This window comes from Lupinus angustifolius, chromosome LG08 (assembly GCF_001865875.1).
Source record: "Lupinus angustifolius cultivar Tanjil chromosome LG08, LupAngTanjil_v1.0, whole genome shotgun sequence".
NCBI lineage: Eukaryota > Viridiplantae > Streptophyta > Magnoliopsida > Fabales > Fabaceae > Lupinus > Lupinus angustifolius.
Window position 1 is genome coordinate 8,173,162 of NC_032016.1, and position 16,551 is coordinate 8,189,712.

The window sequence follows — 16,551 nt, forward strand, 5'->3', positions numbered from 1 at the left end:
CTTTAAGGAAAATGTGGACTACATCTTCTATCCCAAAAATATTAATATTGTAATTATGTTTTCATGATTTTGTTGATATTCATGCTTCGTAATAATGGATAAGTAAGAAATAATGGAAATAATGGCAGTGGGCATTGTGAAAATGTCATTTTCCCTATTTCATTTGGCCATCTTTTGGTTAGATGCATCAAAACATTACACAAACATAATCAAAATTGAGTAAATAGTAATTTTGGCAATTAATAATGTAGTTACTTGTCACTTTAGCTTAACAGAAATTATGTTTAGTTTTTGATTAACTGAATCCACTTTCATGGATTAAACTGATTTAGAGATCAAATTTACTATTTAGTTGCCGAAATTTTGTCATTAGCAAATTCTGAAATATATATTTTTCTTTTTCCCTAATAGATAGCTGGTGGAGTTAAGAAAATAGCATTTGATCAATGAGTTCATTCACTATTCAAATTGACAAACAATTAAGGAAATGAATATTACATTATTGTAGCATAATGCCAGAAATTGCAAAGAAACATATTACAAAGGTAATTAACAAATAGAATATAGAATTCAAACATAGTAATAAGTAGCCAAACAAACTTGAATTTGGATCATAGGTTTAATAGCAAAGTAATAAAGAACATGATGATTAATCACTTCCTCTTGTTCTTGCTTCCCACCAACAAGCACAAGTAGAAGAGAATCCTGAAAAAGAATCCCCAAGCCACTGTGACCCACAAACAATTCCACTTTCCCAATTGTGTCACTCCATTTTGCTGCAATACATCAGAACCTGTTGTCAAGCATGTTGAGCTTGTAATCCTCATTCCCAAAGTGTTACTCATACTCTCCAACAGCTTCAACTTCAATGCATTTGGCACTGCTTTAAGTGGAGTATTATCAAATATCTGCACCCCTTTTACAAAACACTTAATAGGATCACCAAACTCATTCTGAAGAACAGCTTCATATGGATACTTCACCAAAGACATGTAGTGGAACCAAATCCAATAACTTGGAATCCTATCCCTGTTAATGAAGAACCCACTGAACAACAAAAAGTATGCAAGTATAGCAACAACTATAGTGTAACCAAGCATCACATGAGGCACCACACCAGAAAGAAACGTCACAAATGAATTCCCAGCCCAAAATGAAGCTAGTATAACCAGAAAGTAAAACAGAAACCCACCATCAAGACCCACAGCCCAAAAAGTTATTGCAGCAAAAGCCAAAGATAGGAACACCAATGCAGGCAATGCAACAAGAGCATGTGAGACAAGGTATGAGGATCTTCTATAAGCATTGTATGCAGTTTCTCTCATGAAAATGTAACGTTCTTGAAGGAACACAGGGAGTGCATCAGCGGTAGTGTAATAAGTGGTGGACATAGCAAAAGCGAAAAAACCAAGCCTTTCTTGAACCCCTTTAGGTGAATCATCAAGTTGCCAAAACATGGTTGCAAGAATGAACCCAGTTACCATTACTGTGCCTAATCTCATTCCAAATAACTCTGGCATTCTTCTTGAGTTTAAGAATGAACGCTTTGAAAGTGTTCCCATTTCAATCCAAAATGGGTTTGCAAAAGCTGGAACCATTGATGATGGGTTTGTTTTGGTGTTAGTTGCACCAGAAACTAGTTTCCCTCTTGAAATGCTTGCACTTATAGCTTCCTTCAACGACATGCCGTTTTGTTCAGGAGAACGATTTGTAGTGTGAAGTGTTTGGTGTTGTGATTTTTTCATGCTCTGCCATGATTTGTTGAACTCTACTAAGGTTTTTGTTCCACCAGGGGAACCTTCTAGATCACGAATTAGGTCTAATGCGAACTCGGTGCGGTTATCGGTTTCTGGTATAGGGTGGCCGAACTCGGCGAAGAACGACGGTAGCTGTGACGGAGAACCGCTGTAAACGGTTTGGCCGCGAGATAAGAAAATCATGCGATCAAGGAGGCCTAGGATTCGGTAACTAGGTTGGTGAATTGACATGATTACAATGCTTCCGCTTTGAGCGATTCTTTGAAGAACCTTCACCACCATGAACGCGCTTGTTGAGTCAAGTCCTGAGGTTGGTTCGTCTAGGAAGAGGAGGATCGGGTCGTGGATAATGTCGATTCCGATTGAGACTCTTCGCCGTTCACCGCCGGAGACTCCGCGGTGGCCTTCGTCTCCGATGATTGTTTTCGCAGCGTTTCGGAGTCCTAGCTGGTCGATTAGGGCTTGGACGCGAGCCTTTTTCTTCGATTTTGAGAGAGTGCGTGGTAAGCGGAATTCGGCGGCGAAGGTTAGAGTTTCTTCGACGGTGAGCATTGGAAAGAGAAGATCGTCTTGCATCACGTAAGCAGAGATTACCTTCAGAAGACGCGATTCCAATGCTTCACCGTTCAGTGCAACGGTTCCTTTCAGTTTTCCTTTAGCAATTCGATTCGCCAACGCGTCGATCAGTGTGGATTTTCCTGAACCGCTTGCTCCGAGAACCGCCATAATCTCGCCGTCACGTGTTTCGCCGGAGATGTCGTTCAACAGAATCTTGCTCCGTGTGAAAGTACTCTCTCCGATTGTTGGCTCCACCGCCACCGCTGCCGCACCGTGGTGGTTCCGGCGGCGGGAAAAGATTTCAGAGAAGTTCAATTTCCACGGAATCTTGACGCTGTAGGTGAGATTACTAAACGAAAGTACAAACGGAACCGCACGGTGATCAGTTCCATCACCACCATCGGATATTTGAAGTGTATGGTGCACCGGCGTCTCACTACCATCACCGGAGGCTTCCTTTTGCACATCTCCGACGTGCTTGAGAAGCTGCCCGAGTGTCAAAGATTCACCGGAATGAGGGCGGCGCGTGACATCACCGAGTTCCATTAGACCAAAATACGGCGCCGTATTGTTAACCGGGAATGCATTCTCCGCTACAATGCGAGAAGACATTGTTTGTTGGAACAGTTAGTTAACGTTATGCAGTTATAGAAGGCGTGAGTTAACGGCGTATGATAAAACTTTATTATGAAGAGAAACAACAAGGTGAAGAACACTTATATTGAGATTATTGGAGGGAGAGAGTGTGGTATTTATTATGCGGTTTTGACTCATAACATTTTTTTGAAATTTAATATTTAGGTATTATGAGGTGACCTACAAATCCTAATTCATCACTTATTTGATGGGATCACTTATTCCGATTCCTATAGAACTTTCCTCTATTGGTATAATAAGAAAATATCATTGAATTAAAAAGAAAAATTATTTAAATATAAATTAACATTTTTATCTCCGAAATATAAAGACATACTCATTTTAAGATAGACGGTTATTCTCTATGCAGGTCTCCTTTATTATTTGTTGTTGTTTTCTTTCTTCTCTACATAAGGGTGGCTGTGGGAACATGTGAAGATTTGTTATTTGATGCATTCATGACACATGGCTTTATGTTATGGGTCATTCACATTACTCCTATTTTACTTCATCTTAATTAGGTTGGGCGTTCATCTACTTTGGCTGGCGTAAGCGTTTAATACAATATGGATTTATGATATCACACTTCATGTGTAGAAGTTAATTAATCCTCGGTCACTTGGATTTATATATATGGTTTTTCTTCTTCATTCTATGTTTCAATGATATATACACTTGTGAGTGGTAAATTTTTAATGAGTCTATGATTCATTTTTGGATTGGCCTTTAATAATCACTGGGTTTTCAAGATGAAACATGACCTAATTACTACAAATTATTAAGTGGTTCTAGATGGGTAGTGGTGAAAATGAGTTGTTGAAGTGGTATATGTTTGATTTCCTTTAATTAAAGTTTCGGGTCCGAGTCTCGTTGATGGAAAAATACTCATTTAGAGAATTAGCCCCACATAACATTTGTGGATATTCCCGACTCAAACGGAATTGCCTCCAGTATGAAAGATGACTTGCTGAAGTGGAGTTCCTTTTGATTGGGTTAGTGCCAGCAATGCAATTTAATGCACTTACCTGAAAAGATAGATACACGCGTGGGGTATTTATTTAAGCAAAGGAGTGTTTTTGCAATAGGAAGTATGAATATAACATAATTTGTGATGGACAAAAATCGAAAATGGGAACAATCACACTCATTGTGACTATATATACGTATCGAAAATAAGGCATAGATCACAGGAATAAGAATAGGGTGCCGTAGAATAACTGCAAAATAAATATATTTTACTTGGTTAATTTGTTTTATCTTACTCTTTAGGTCTTCATAACTTATATTGAAAATCAGATAATTAAAAAATGATCAACTTCAGTATTTAATAGAACTAAGAACAACATTTTAAGTAATGTTTTTTTTATTTGGCATTAATATAACATTGTAAAATTTTAATATAATTATATATGTTTCTTTTATTGTATTATTACTTAATAAATTTCAATTACATCTAACTGCACCTTAAACACTTTTTAAGATTAGCCACGACTATTTGTCTTATTTTTAATTATTAGAGTTTGTTCCTAAAGTAAGAATATTTCTCATTAAAAATTATGAAAATAAAAATTTGTGTCTTATAATTATACACAATAATTAGAATTAAGAGTTAGTTATTAATAACATGATAGTCATGTACATGAATATTTTAATCTTAGTCATTGAAATAAGATTTAATAATTCATATTATATGTTCTCATATCTATCAATAAACAATTGTTCTCACTCACTTCAATTTCTAAACTATTCCTAACTTTACAATTTTACAATCACTTTCTAGCAATTATGATTCTAAATGAAGCAAACGCACCCTCTGGAAACATTACTTATTTATAAATATAAGGTTCTTTAAGTACTTGTTAAAAAATAACATGCATAACAATTCATTGGTTATTCACAAATCATGTTTCCTCTATTAAGAAAACTCATAAATGTTCAAAGAATTATACTTTTCGTCAGCAAGTAACTGTACATCGCTGCATGCATGATATATTTATACAGTAACAAGTGAATCAATTATATTAATAAATTGAAGTTGATGGATCAAATTATATAGTCCAATAATGGCAATGCCTTTTCATCCATGCATGCAATGCAATTGGCAGAAACGTAAAACAGAATATTCGCACCATTGACTAGAGATAAAAAAAAAGTAAAAAGATTTGTGTGGAGACAAAACCATACTGAGACCACCAATAAGATCCTGACAACATCTTAATATTTTAATTATAATTAAATTTAATTTCAAATGATAGTATGAAAAAATTATAAAATATATTTGTCTACAAATATAACGTATTATATACAAATTTTTGTAAAGATAAAAGTTTTGAACGCAAGTACTCTTGGATTGGTGTTTTTGAGACGGCTAGGTATAAAAACTTATTACTAATTTTTGGTTTTCCATATTCATTCTATTATTCTATGTACTTATCACTTATGTTGAGAGAGGAGGTTTGTTTGTTTACTTAAGTTACATTAATTAAATTTAATCTCAATTATTCATTTTCTTAAATCCAACTAACTAAATAAGTTAAACTTAAAGGTTATTTAAGTTTTCTCTCTCATCATAAGTTTCAATTGTTTGGTCTATTAGATTTAAGAAAATGAATGATTCGAATTTAAAATAATTAATGTAACTTAAATTGGAAGTAAATGAATCACTAACATTTCTTATTCGGAAAGGCACATGAAATTCTTAGGGATGGTTGCGTGATTGATTGCTACTTTGCTGCCCACTTTATGACTGATTTTCAACCCTTTTCTGAAATTCAATTTTGGGCATGCAGGAATAATTTGATTTGTCGTCTCTATTTCTAATATTTCTATTTATTTAGTGTATAAGATAAGGTCAAGAAGATCGACACTTTGATCGATTAAATATACATAGCTGTCTGTGCCAGAAAAAACATAAAGTAGGTCGTATACTTTAATGGTAAACTAATTAAATCAAAACCAATAAGATATTGATCTAATAATATAAAATTCAACTAGATCCCAAAATATTTAAAAAATAAAAAATATTAACATTTCAAAGAAAAATTAATTCATTATCTATAAAATAAGATATATCATTTATGGTAAGGAAAAAAAACTTAGCTGAATATGTATAAAATCTTATGGCGGTGATTAATGGATATAAGGGGAGTATATTAGTATTTGGGTTAAAGATACATTTTTAAGGAATATATAAGTCAACCAAAATTTCAAACTTTAATGTTTCTATATATATTAAATGCATTATCTCTCTGAATAAATTTATTCCTTTTACTTATTTAATCAATAATTTTAGGCCACTTGTTAACATCCATCTTAAAACATAATATTTTAATATCAATATGGTGCAGGGAGGGCTATTTGGGAAATTACTGCATGGTTCCAAATGAGGTTTTGAACAAATCTAATACATTGCTTTTTTTTCGTACTATCAACTATCATTTCACCATATAAGTAAAAAATTAATGAATTTTAGGTTTTGTGATTATCCTATCAACAAATATCGGTTTCATGAATTGAATTATTAACATTTTGGTCATTCTGAAATCTAGCATTATCTTATACTACTATACAAATACATTGTTGGTATCTAAGACATTGATTGCACATTAATAAGTTAAAATAATATGCCTTTTTATCAAAAAAATCAATAATTTGGTCAGTCCCAAACTGTGTAATAATTCCTTGTACTATTAACATTCCAAATATATAATAACATTACTATTGACAATGGCAAATATGTATAAAACTAAAAAAAAATAATTGGTTATTGATGAGTATGGCAAATTGATTTTCTTGTTACGCATGAGTATTAATTTGTAAAGTTCACACTTCCATTGACAACCATGAAAAGTAACTTCCTACAAAAATATAACTTAAAATAAAAGATTAGCTTAATAGAGAAACCAAACATCACTCTTTTATGAGGCATGAGAAAAAAGCAGAAATATGCATGGTAGTTAATATAGATAGGACTACCCATACTTTTTGATACCAACTTTCAATCTAACTCTTACCAATACATAAATTTGTAGTGAAGGTTTCTGTTCCTTCTTATATCACTCATTCAAAGTCAAAACAGAAATTGGGTATAACCATGTGCATGCATGTAATTCATTCATATATTCATATTTTCCATGACCTATGAGATTATGATTTTCATTCACATTGTATATTGCGTGAAGCTACTATTTGTTTCAAAAGGTGTTTGGTCATCTAGTTAAATGTCATTGTCTTATGTGTTTGGCTTTGGCCCATGCTATGTTCTTTCTTCTCTAGGTTCTATTTGGGTATGGTTACTTTTTAAAGTTGATAACACTTTTCTCATCATAAATATTATAAAGTTTACTTATAGATCTTGATTAAAGAGGACCATGTCTTTGTCAACATTGCTATAAGTGATTTTTACTTTTATTTTTTTGGTTGACCATAAAGTTATTTTAGTAGTAATAATAAAAACATCAATCAAGCCAACGCTCCCATCTATCCAGATTGACAGTAATTGTTTTAATGTGCGATGTTGATGTTTTTCCGCCTCATATTTAATAGCGTCGTTTAAGAAAACGTTATTAAATGATCGTTGTTAATTATGACATCTGACGTAATGTCTGTTTGAATTTAGATTGATTATCTTTTTCTAAGACATTTTTTTCCACACTGCCTTGAAATTGAAAGAACTTTACAAGGGTGGATATATAATAAACAAATTCTACACAAGTTTTTGCACAAAAGAATAACAAGCGAGACTCTAAATGCTATGGTAAAATAAATTTAGACCATAAATATCTAGGGTAGTGTTGACCAAATAAGTGGGGTAAGCGGGGTCAAATTTAACTTTAGGGATGTTTATTTCTTATAGTCAATAATGATGGACAAAATGTAAATATGTATACCAAATAAAAAATTAAAGTAAGAGAAAAAGGTGAATTTAGTATTTATAGTAATGTTAATGTAAATATTATTATCATATGATACAAAATACAAGAAATCTTAGTACTTATACTAAATTGTAAAAACGTTTCCATTTAAAATAATGAATTGCCAACTCAATTGGGACAATCTAGAGTATAACCCGAATCTAATTCTAATTTATATCATGTCTAATATCTAAATTTCTAATCCTTCTAAACAAGTTTCTATATAATAGTAATAGAGTTTAATAGCCTAATAATGTTATGTTTTAGTGAATGAGAGAGGATAAATCAAGTTAATTTCATTCTTCAATTTTGTGTTTCCCCCCCAAAAAACACAGGTGAAACTAAATGAAATAAAAACATTGTTATTTTCATTTGATCCCATTGCCTCAAAATAATCAAAGTTGAATTATATTATTTATTTGTTTCTTCCTCTTGTCTTTTTATTTTATTATGTGTATTCATTTTATATTCCCTTCTATCTTTCAAATGCTTGACTTCTTAAAATGTTTTTCTCACTAAGTAAGTAAAATAATTATATCTTAATACATAATTAAATGTTTCAAGGAACATCTTTCTTAATAACATTTCTTACATATGCATAAATTTAAAGATTAAAATCACAATCACAATCACACAGTGTAATGGCTTAAGAAATAAGAATGAAACAAGGTCATCAAACACAAACAATTTAATATTTCATTTGAAGTTGGAAGTGACGTAATATTTCATTGCTAATTTCCCTTCTTTCAATTTTTTTGTAATACTAAGATATCCTTCACCATTCTTTTTAGGTAAGGAACTAATCTCATTTTGGGTATGTGACTGCCCCTCCGAACAAGTGTCGCTCACATAAATTGAAATCATAACATTTTGATCCTGAAGATCCAGCGAGCCTTACACCACTAGAATGAATAAAAAATTAGTAATAAGATTTCAATCAAGGCCATGAACAAAGCAGCTCTACTGAAGTTGGCTTGGGACATGAAAACCTCTAATCTGCAGTGGGCCACTTTCTATAGAGAAAGGTTTGCCATTGATGATAAATGGCTAATGCCTGGGTTACTGATCAGATTTTTCCCTGAATTAGCTATTATGATTCTAAACATCACCAGAGCAACCAACCAAGACAAATTAGTCTAACAACATTCCTCTGATGGTGTGCTAACTTCTAAGATGGCTTTTGCTCATATCATTAATAACTTCTCCAATCCCTCGTGCAAGCAGGTTTGGTCTTTCACTATCCCTCCTTCAAAATATTTCATTACTTGGAGGATTATGCTTAGAAAAATGCCTACTGATGAAAACCTTCAAAAGAGAAGCATGACTCTAGCCTCAAAGTGTAATCTCTGTAACTCTTCTGAGGAGGACTCTAATCACCTATTTCTTCATTGCAGCTTTGTTAAGGCTTCATGGTCATGGGTACAAGACACTTTCTCTATAAGGCTCAATACTCAATTTGTCCATTCTATTATTTTACAATGCAGCATTTAATTCAAAAATCAGTTGAAGGAGGTGCTATCCGCTTGTGTGTTGCATGTAACACCGTGAATTTTACGAGTTTGAATTATAAGATTTTATTAATATTTTTACTAATTATATTTTCGAAAATGAATTTTTGGGAATTTTAGGTAAAGAATTAGATGAAACTCTAGTTGAATTTTAGTCTTATGATTTTATTTCCTATTTTATGTTAAATATTGGTAATTTTCGGAGATAGTCGGTTCTGAACCACTGTCGGGGCTGAAATCCACCCGGTACGGCTCAAAAAGTGGTTTTTGAGTTCCGTAACTCGGAATCGAATTCCGATCGCACCGTTGGCTTTGTAATTTCATTTCGAGTCAGTATAGACTCTGAATACACCCATACCTACTTTCTAAATATTTTTCACTCGGAATGCCGAAATCCGAAATTTTAATCGGATATTACGATCGGGCGATTTATAATATCCGATCGAGTATTAGCTGATAATACTCGAGCATGTTTATCGCACGTGTCCGCGAAGTGGTCGTTTCGTATTGGGATGCGAGATTTGCCTTTACATAAAGCAAACCTCATATCACTCACTTAATGTCATAGTAATATATTTTTAAATGAATAAAAAAAATTAGTAATCTATTTTTAGGATTATTTGATAGGTTGGAACGAATTGGATTATTGGATTGGGCCAATGAAGCCCACTAAAATCCGAACCCATAGAAATATAAGAATAAGATTATTATATTTGGGAAAAGAGAAAGAGTGGAAGGAGAAAGAGGAAAAGAAATCTCCAAAACCCTAAAATGGAAGATGGAGACAAATCCCGAAAGAGAACCAGAGATTCACACTCCGATCGCGATCGCGATCACAAGCACCGCACCACCCACCGCCACCATCACCATCACCGTTCATCCGATCAGAATCTCAAACGCGACCACAAATCCAGGGAAGAGAGAGAAGGAAGCAGAGATAGGGTTTACGATAGAGATGAGAGAGAAGGAAGCAAAGGTAGGAACAAGGTTCGCGATGAAGAGAGGGAAGGTTCAGTGGAGAGACGCCACTCTTCGTCGCATCATTCACATAAGAGGAAAGATAGAGAGCACAGTGATGAGGATAGGGAATTAGAGGATAAGAAAATTAGGGTTTCTGAGAATAAGAGTGAGGGAAAGAGGGAACGGAGGAAATTTGGGGATAAAGTTAAGAAGGAAGATGATGTTCACATTGAAAAAGAAGAACAAGATGGGAAACAACAGTTTAATGGTGCCCAGGCCTCTTCCTCTCCCAATGGGAACGTTTCTCTTCAAAATGTGAGTTCTACCGACACTTCGATTATCCTGATATTTGTTATTTTAGGTGAAATCTTTTGATTCGTAGATGTAAATATATTGTATTATAGGAGTGCTCGCCGATAAAAAAAATTATAGGAGTGCTCACGTTCATAGCATTGCCAATACACTGATGCAAATTTTGAATTTCACCTCAAATCACAGGCTTGTTTAGTTTATGCTACTGTTGTGAAGGCGTTCATAGTAATTAGGAGGTGTTTGGATGAGCTTGTTGATAGTTCTGTGGAGCTTATAAAAACAGCTTACAAAATAAGCTTATGACCTTACTATATGGCTTTTTTAGCTTATTTCAAAATTTCTTTCAGAAAAGTTCATAAAAATAAGCTCATTTTAGGTTTTCCCAATAAGAATACTAATTTACTTGAGTTGAGAAACTACATCAAGCATGCTAATTTACTTGAGTTGAGAAACTATATGAGAATCCTTTCAGTGTATAGTGCATCCATCAATATTGAGCTAGAGTGACTATCTCGTGTATATGATTATTTGATAGGTTCAATCACTCTTGGTTTTTAAGAGGTATATGTTTTCTTATCTTATCCTTACATTATTGTGATTTATATTTCCGTTTAAGGTACTGACCTGTTTCTAATTCCTTCTCATGTATTTCCTTTTGGAATATTTTGGAGGTACACACATTTACTGGTTTTTATCATTGCTCCTTCAGGGGTCTGCCTCAGCATTGCCTGCTGTGGTTCTGAAGAGTATGCCTGAGGCACCGTTGTCCCTAAATCCTTCCTCTCCTATCAAGGTATCTTCGATTACTACCACAAATGAAAATAAGGGAGTTAGTATTACCAGGTCTCATGAGGTTACTGGAAAATCTAGTACAGATGGGTCTTCTTCAACAGCTGGAAAAACTGGAAGCCTATCTTTTGATGCTTTAGCTAAAGCTAAGAAAGCTTTACAAATGCAGAAGGTGTTGGCAGAGAAGCTGAAGAAAATTCCTCAGGCAAGTTGTGCTTTATTTATGGTCACACATATCTTTTGTCAATTGGATATTTCTCATTAATTACTACTTGATGATCCTGATTTACTTTGCCATAATTAAACTTATTTATTTATACATGTTACTCTTGATGCATTAATTTCTGTGCCATTGGCTGTACAGTTGAATAAGAGTTCGACTTCTAATTCACAAGGAAGCACACATTTGGGTTCAAAGGATGAATCTTATGTGCCTCCTCTAACTGCTGGACTGGCATCAAAATCTGCAACTCCAGCTTCTTCAGGTCCTGTTGTGAATATGCCGGTTTTTCCTTCAGCTGTGGCTTCTACTTTAGCAAATCCTCAATCTAGTGGAGCAACTGATGCTGGTGTTGCAAATCTACCCAACTATGAAGCTGTCAGGCGTGCTCAGGAGCTTGCTGCTAGGATGGGATTTCGTCAAGATCCACAATTTGCTCCTCTTATAAACATGTTCCCTGGCCAGATGGTAACAGATATTGGTATCCCGCAGAAACCCACCAAGGCCCCTGTTCTTCGTCTTGATGCCCAGGGAAGGGAAATTGATGAACACGGAAATGTTGTTAACGTGACTAAGCCTAGCAGCCTTAGCACATTGAAGGTGTTTACTTTTCTCAATTATTTCTTTCTGTTAGTTATCTGCTTCTGCTTGGGATTTTTATCTTAATCATAGAATCTGTGTCTGAACATTCCAGGTCAACATTAACAAACAGAAGAAAGAAGCATTTGAAATACTAAAACCGGTATTGGATGTTGATCCTGAGTCTAATCCTCATTTTGATCCAAGGATGGGTATCAACAAAACAAAGCTCCTGCGACCAAAGAAGTCGAGCCTTGAATTCGTAATAGAAGGAAAATGGTCAAAAGATGCTGAAGCAATAAAACTGAAGGTACCCATTCTCTAGTTGCTTGCCATTATACTCTTTCAATTGTCTTATACATGCTTTGCTGTTGTTTGGTTTCTTGCAGAGTAAATTTGGAGAAGCTCAAGCAAGAGAGCAGAAAGCCAAGCAAGCACAATTGGCAAAGGCAAAGGCTGCTCCTGATATAAATCCAAACTTAATAGAAATAACAACAGAGAGAGTCATTAAAGAAAAACCCAAGGACCAAATTCCAGAAACTGAATGGTGGTAAGTTATTCTTACTTGGCCTACTGGCTTTTAAATAAGTAGTGTGTTTTGAGAAAGTGACAATGTGTAGGAATTGTGTTGGGGTGTTATTAGAATCATATAAATTTAAGGAGTGAAGAAAGTTTTAGCAAGTACGCTATATATGCAAGTTTTAGTACCATTTTATCCTTTCTATTGTTTTTAGTGATAATAATGATGATAATATAAGAAAGTGATAGGAACTAGGATCAGAATTCAGAAACACAACTAAGAACAAGAAATAGTGAGTATATATCGGGATCAAGTTACTCCTAGAGTTTGTTTTGAACACATACTCCAAAATCCCACTCTTCAATTTATTTTTATTTTAAGGCTCACATTTCTTCAATAGAGAAGTTGATCGTTACCCTTTAAACTTAATCTTGGAGTCAATGCATCCTCTCTCTCTATATATATATATATAGACACACACACACACTTTTGAGGTAATATCAGGGAGATATCAAAACTCGATGGGTCTGACATATGTAGAAACCGAAAGGGAATTGCACAAACAAAATGATAGCCTCCAAGCTTTTGAGAGGATTGGTCTCTCCCACTGAAACTTAAATTTCTGTAGTTGTCCTGAGCCTCTACAATTACATTTACCTTCACCCTATAACAGAATGCAGTTATTGCTTTCTCCTCTCCCCTGCTGTCATGTTAGTTGGCAGTCAGAATAAAGTCCCCATGTTTATTACATTTTACCTTTCCTCTCTTGCTCATGTGAGTCACCAACTGACCGTTTTCTCCTTCATTGATGTTCAAATAGACTCTTAGAGTCTGTTTGGGAGTTAATGATTGGAGGGCAATGGAGGGAATGGAAAGACTTGAGAGCCATGAAATACACTTATAAGATGAGTCTTTTAATGCACTGCCCTAGCCTTGACATGTTATCCACCATGAATTCACTGAGTGTGCTACCTATTAGCTTAAATACTCCCTGCAGTATTTTATTCCCCCTTAGTGGGAGCCCTCGTGACTGGAACCCATGACCTTAGGGACTTATAGTCATTTGTTAGTGGTAGCGACTCAATGGAACAAATGACTATAAGTCCCTGAGGTCATGAGTTCGAATCGTAGAGGCCCCCTCTTGGGGGAATAAAATACTATAGAGAGTATTTAAGCTAATAGGTGGCATGCTCAGTCGATTCATGGTGATGGATAACTTGTCAAGGCTGGGGTGTTACATTAAAAACTCTCAAGCCTTCCTTCCCCTCTAAAAACCAATTCGCAAACAAACCCTTAGGGTCTTAGTTTTTGCTCAACGGTGCTTAGGCCCTTTTTATTGTATCAAATTTCAATAGTAATTGGTCTGTACCATCTCTAGCTTGATTTGGTCCATTCTTTGTATACAGGTTTATTATCCCTATTCCCTTGTACTCCACCACTATATCCTTTTTCCTTGTAAAAAATTCTAATATTAGGATGTTATCTGAGACAAACTGAAATAAACCAGTGAGGCTGTTGCTGTTTGAAAAGGGGCTATTAAACTGCCAGTTGAATACAGTGTTGCCCAATGGCGTCGCCTTTTGTCAAAAAAAGCCGCCATGGCGGTATGGCGGTGGCGGAGCCATGGCGGGAATGGCGGATATTCATGTTTCTGGGCAGTTTTTTTTAAAAAATTGGGCCCAAATGTGTTTTTTTGGGCCCAGTCCATGTTTTTTAGAACTAAAACCCTAATATTTCTATTTCTAAAATTAAAACCCTCCCTCTCTCAAAACTTCCTCACCTTCCTCATCTTCCTCCTCCACTGCTCCACTGCCGCCGCCGCCACCACCACTGCCGCCGCTGCCACCACCGCTGCCGCCACCACCACCACCACCATTCATAGGTTTTTTAAGTTTTTTTTTCCTTATTTGTATTTATTTTTTTATCTAGTCTTCTCATCTCTTTATCTGTTTTTTTTTTTAACAGAAAAATTATTTTTGTAGAATAATTTTTAAACAGAAAAATAATTTTTTTATTTTTTTATCTAGTCTTCTCATCTCATTATTGTATTTATTATTTTTTTCCTATTATGTTATATTTTTTATTTATTTTTTCAACCGCCATGATGACGTCCGCCATTTGCCCGCAACGCCTTCATGGCTGAATTTTGGCAGCCGCCATCCGCCATGGGCAACACTGGTTGAATAGAAACACTGAAAATTCCTTTTCATGGCCTGTAAATCTGATTTGACCATAAACCAGTGATATTTGTGAATGCAGCGTTCCCCATATTTAGGCAATTCACAATTTATTCTTAAATTCTGAATATTAAATCAGAAAATGTAATCCGAACAATTTTTGTGTTATCCCCTGTTTCATTCATTGTGTCTATAAATATTAACTTTACTGTCTGAATTTACCAGGGATATGCCTCTTCTACATTCTGGAAATTATGTTGACATTGTTGATGGAACCATAGGCGAAGATAAAGTGAAAATGGACAAAATCAATTTTTACGTGGAGCATCCTCGTCCGATTGAACCACCTGCCGAGCCTGCTCCCCCACCACCTCAACCCCTCAAGCTAACCAAGAAAGAGCAGAAGAAACTCCGGACACAAAGGCGTTTGGCTAAGGAGAAAGATAGGCAAGAGATGATAAGACAGGGCGTCATAGAACCCCCAAAACCAAAGGTCAAGATTAGCAATTTAATGAAAGTACTCGGCTCTGAAGCAACTCAAGATCCTACTCGGGTTGAAAAGGAAATACGCAGTGCTGCTGCTGAGCGTGAGCAGGCTCACATTGATAGGAATATTGCACGCAAGCTTACACCTGCTGAGTTGAGGGAGAAGAAGGAAAGAAAGCTGTTTGATGACGCTAATGCACTAGAGACACTTGTCTCACTTTATAGGATTAATGACCTTTCACATCCAAAGGCTCGCTTTAGAGTTGATGTTAATGCCCAAGAGAACCGTTTAACTGGATGTGCTGTGATATGTGATGGTGTTAGTGTTGTTGTAGTTGAAGGTGGAAACAAATCAATTAAGAGGTATGGGAAACTCATGCTTAAACGTATTAATTGGAGTGACTTTTCAAAAGAGACAGAAGAAGCTGAGGATTCAGACGATGACAAGCCTGCCAATAAGTGTGTTCTGGTGTGGCAAGGAAATGTTGCCAAATCAAGCTTCCGTAGGTTCAGTGTTCATGAATGCATCACTGAAGCAGCTGCGCGTAAAGTTTTTGTGGATGCTGGTGTGCCTCATTATTGGGACCAAGCTGTCAACTTTGTAGAAGATGAAGCTGTTTGAATTGTCTTCAAGTGTTTTTCATTAGAAATCATTATCCTTCCTTGATCTAAGTCTTTTGGTGAGTGATCATCATCATCCCTACAATATGCATTGAGCAGTGTTTTAGACAGACAAGAAATAGGATACAAGCTCATGCTCCCTTCTTCCTGTGGCCAATGATGTCTACAGAGATTATAAATTTGCCATGTCATTTACTGCTGTAAACTTTGTTGCCCGGTTTTCGAATTTCAACTCAAGATGCTTATAATTGCGCAGGATTTGATACTTACTGGTTACAATTTGAAGGTCTTTTGTATTCTCCCAGATGTTTCCAACTATGTAACCTCTCGTTTTCTGTTACTATTGTGTTGAATTATGCTACTTTTCTATTTTTTTCCCATTCTGGTGGATCCTTATTTTCACAATGATGAATAAGATGTTGTGATTGGAAGCAACATGATTTAAATCATGAATCATGTACGTTGGCAGGATTAGTTTGAACTTTCTTTTGAACATCATCCAACGTTGATTTGTA

General features: G+C 35.2%; 2 protein-coding genes across 2 annotated transcripts; one reads left to right on the forward strand and one right to left on the reverse strand.

Annotated features, from left to right (window-relative positions):
• LOC109354479 (ABC transporter G family member 1-like) lies at positions 480 to 3,040 on the reverse strand. Its single transcript, XM_019597004.1, has one exon. The coding sequence runs from the start codon at positions 2,925 to 2,927 to the stop codon at positions 654 to 656; it is 2,274 nt and encodes a 757-aa protein (XP_019452549.1). The 5' UTR covers positions 2,928 to 3,040; the 3' UTR covers positions 480 to 653.
• LOC109354478 (U4/U6 small nuclear ribonucleoprotein Prp3-like) lies at positions 10,094 to 16,414 on the forward strand. The gene is made up of 7 exons (XM_019597003.1): positions 10,094 to 10,647; positions 11,354 to 11,638; positions 11,798 to 12,253; positions 12,348 to 12,542; positions 12,622 to 12,782; positions 15,155 to 16,119; positions 16,152 to 16,414. The coding sequence occupies exons 1-6, from the start codon at positions 10,144 to 10,146 to the stop codon at positions 16,035 to 16,037; spliced, it is 2,484 nt and encodes an 827-aa protein (XP_019452548.1). The 5' UTR covers positions 10,094 to 10,143; the 3' UTR covers positions 16,038 to 16,119; positions 16,152 to 16,414.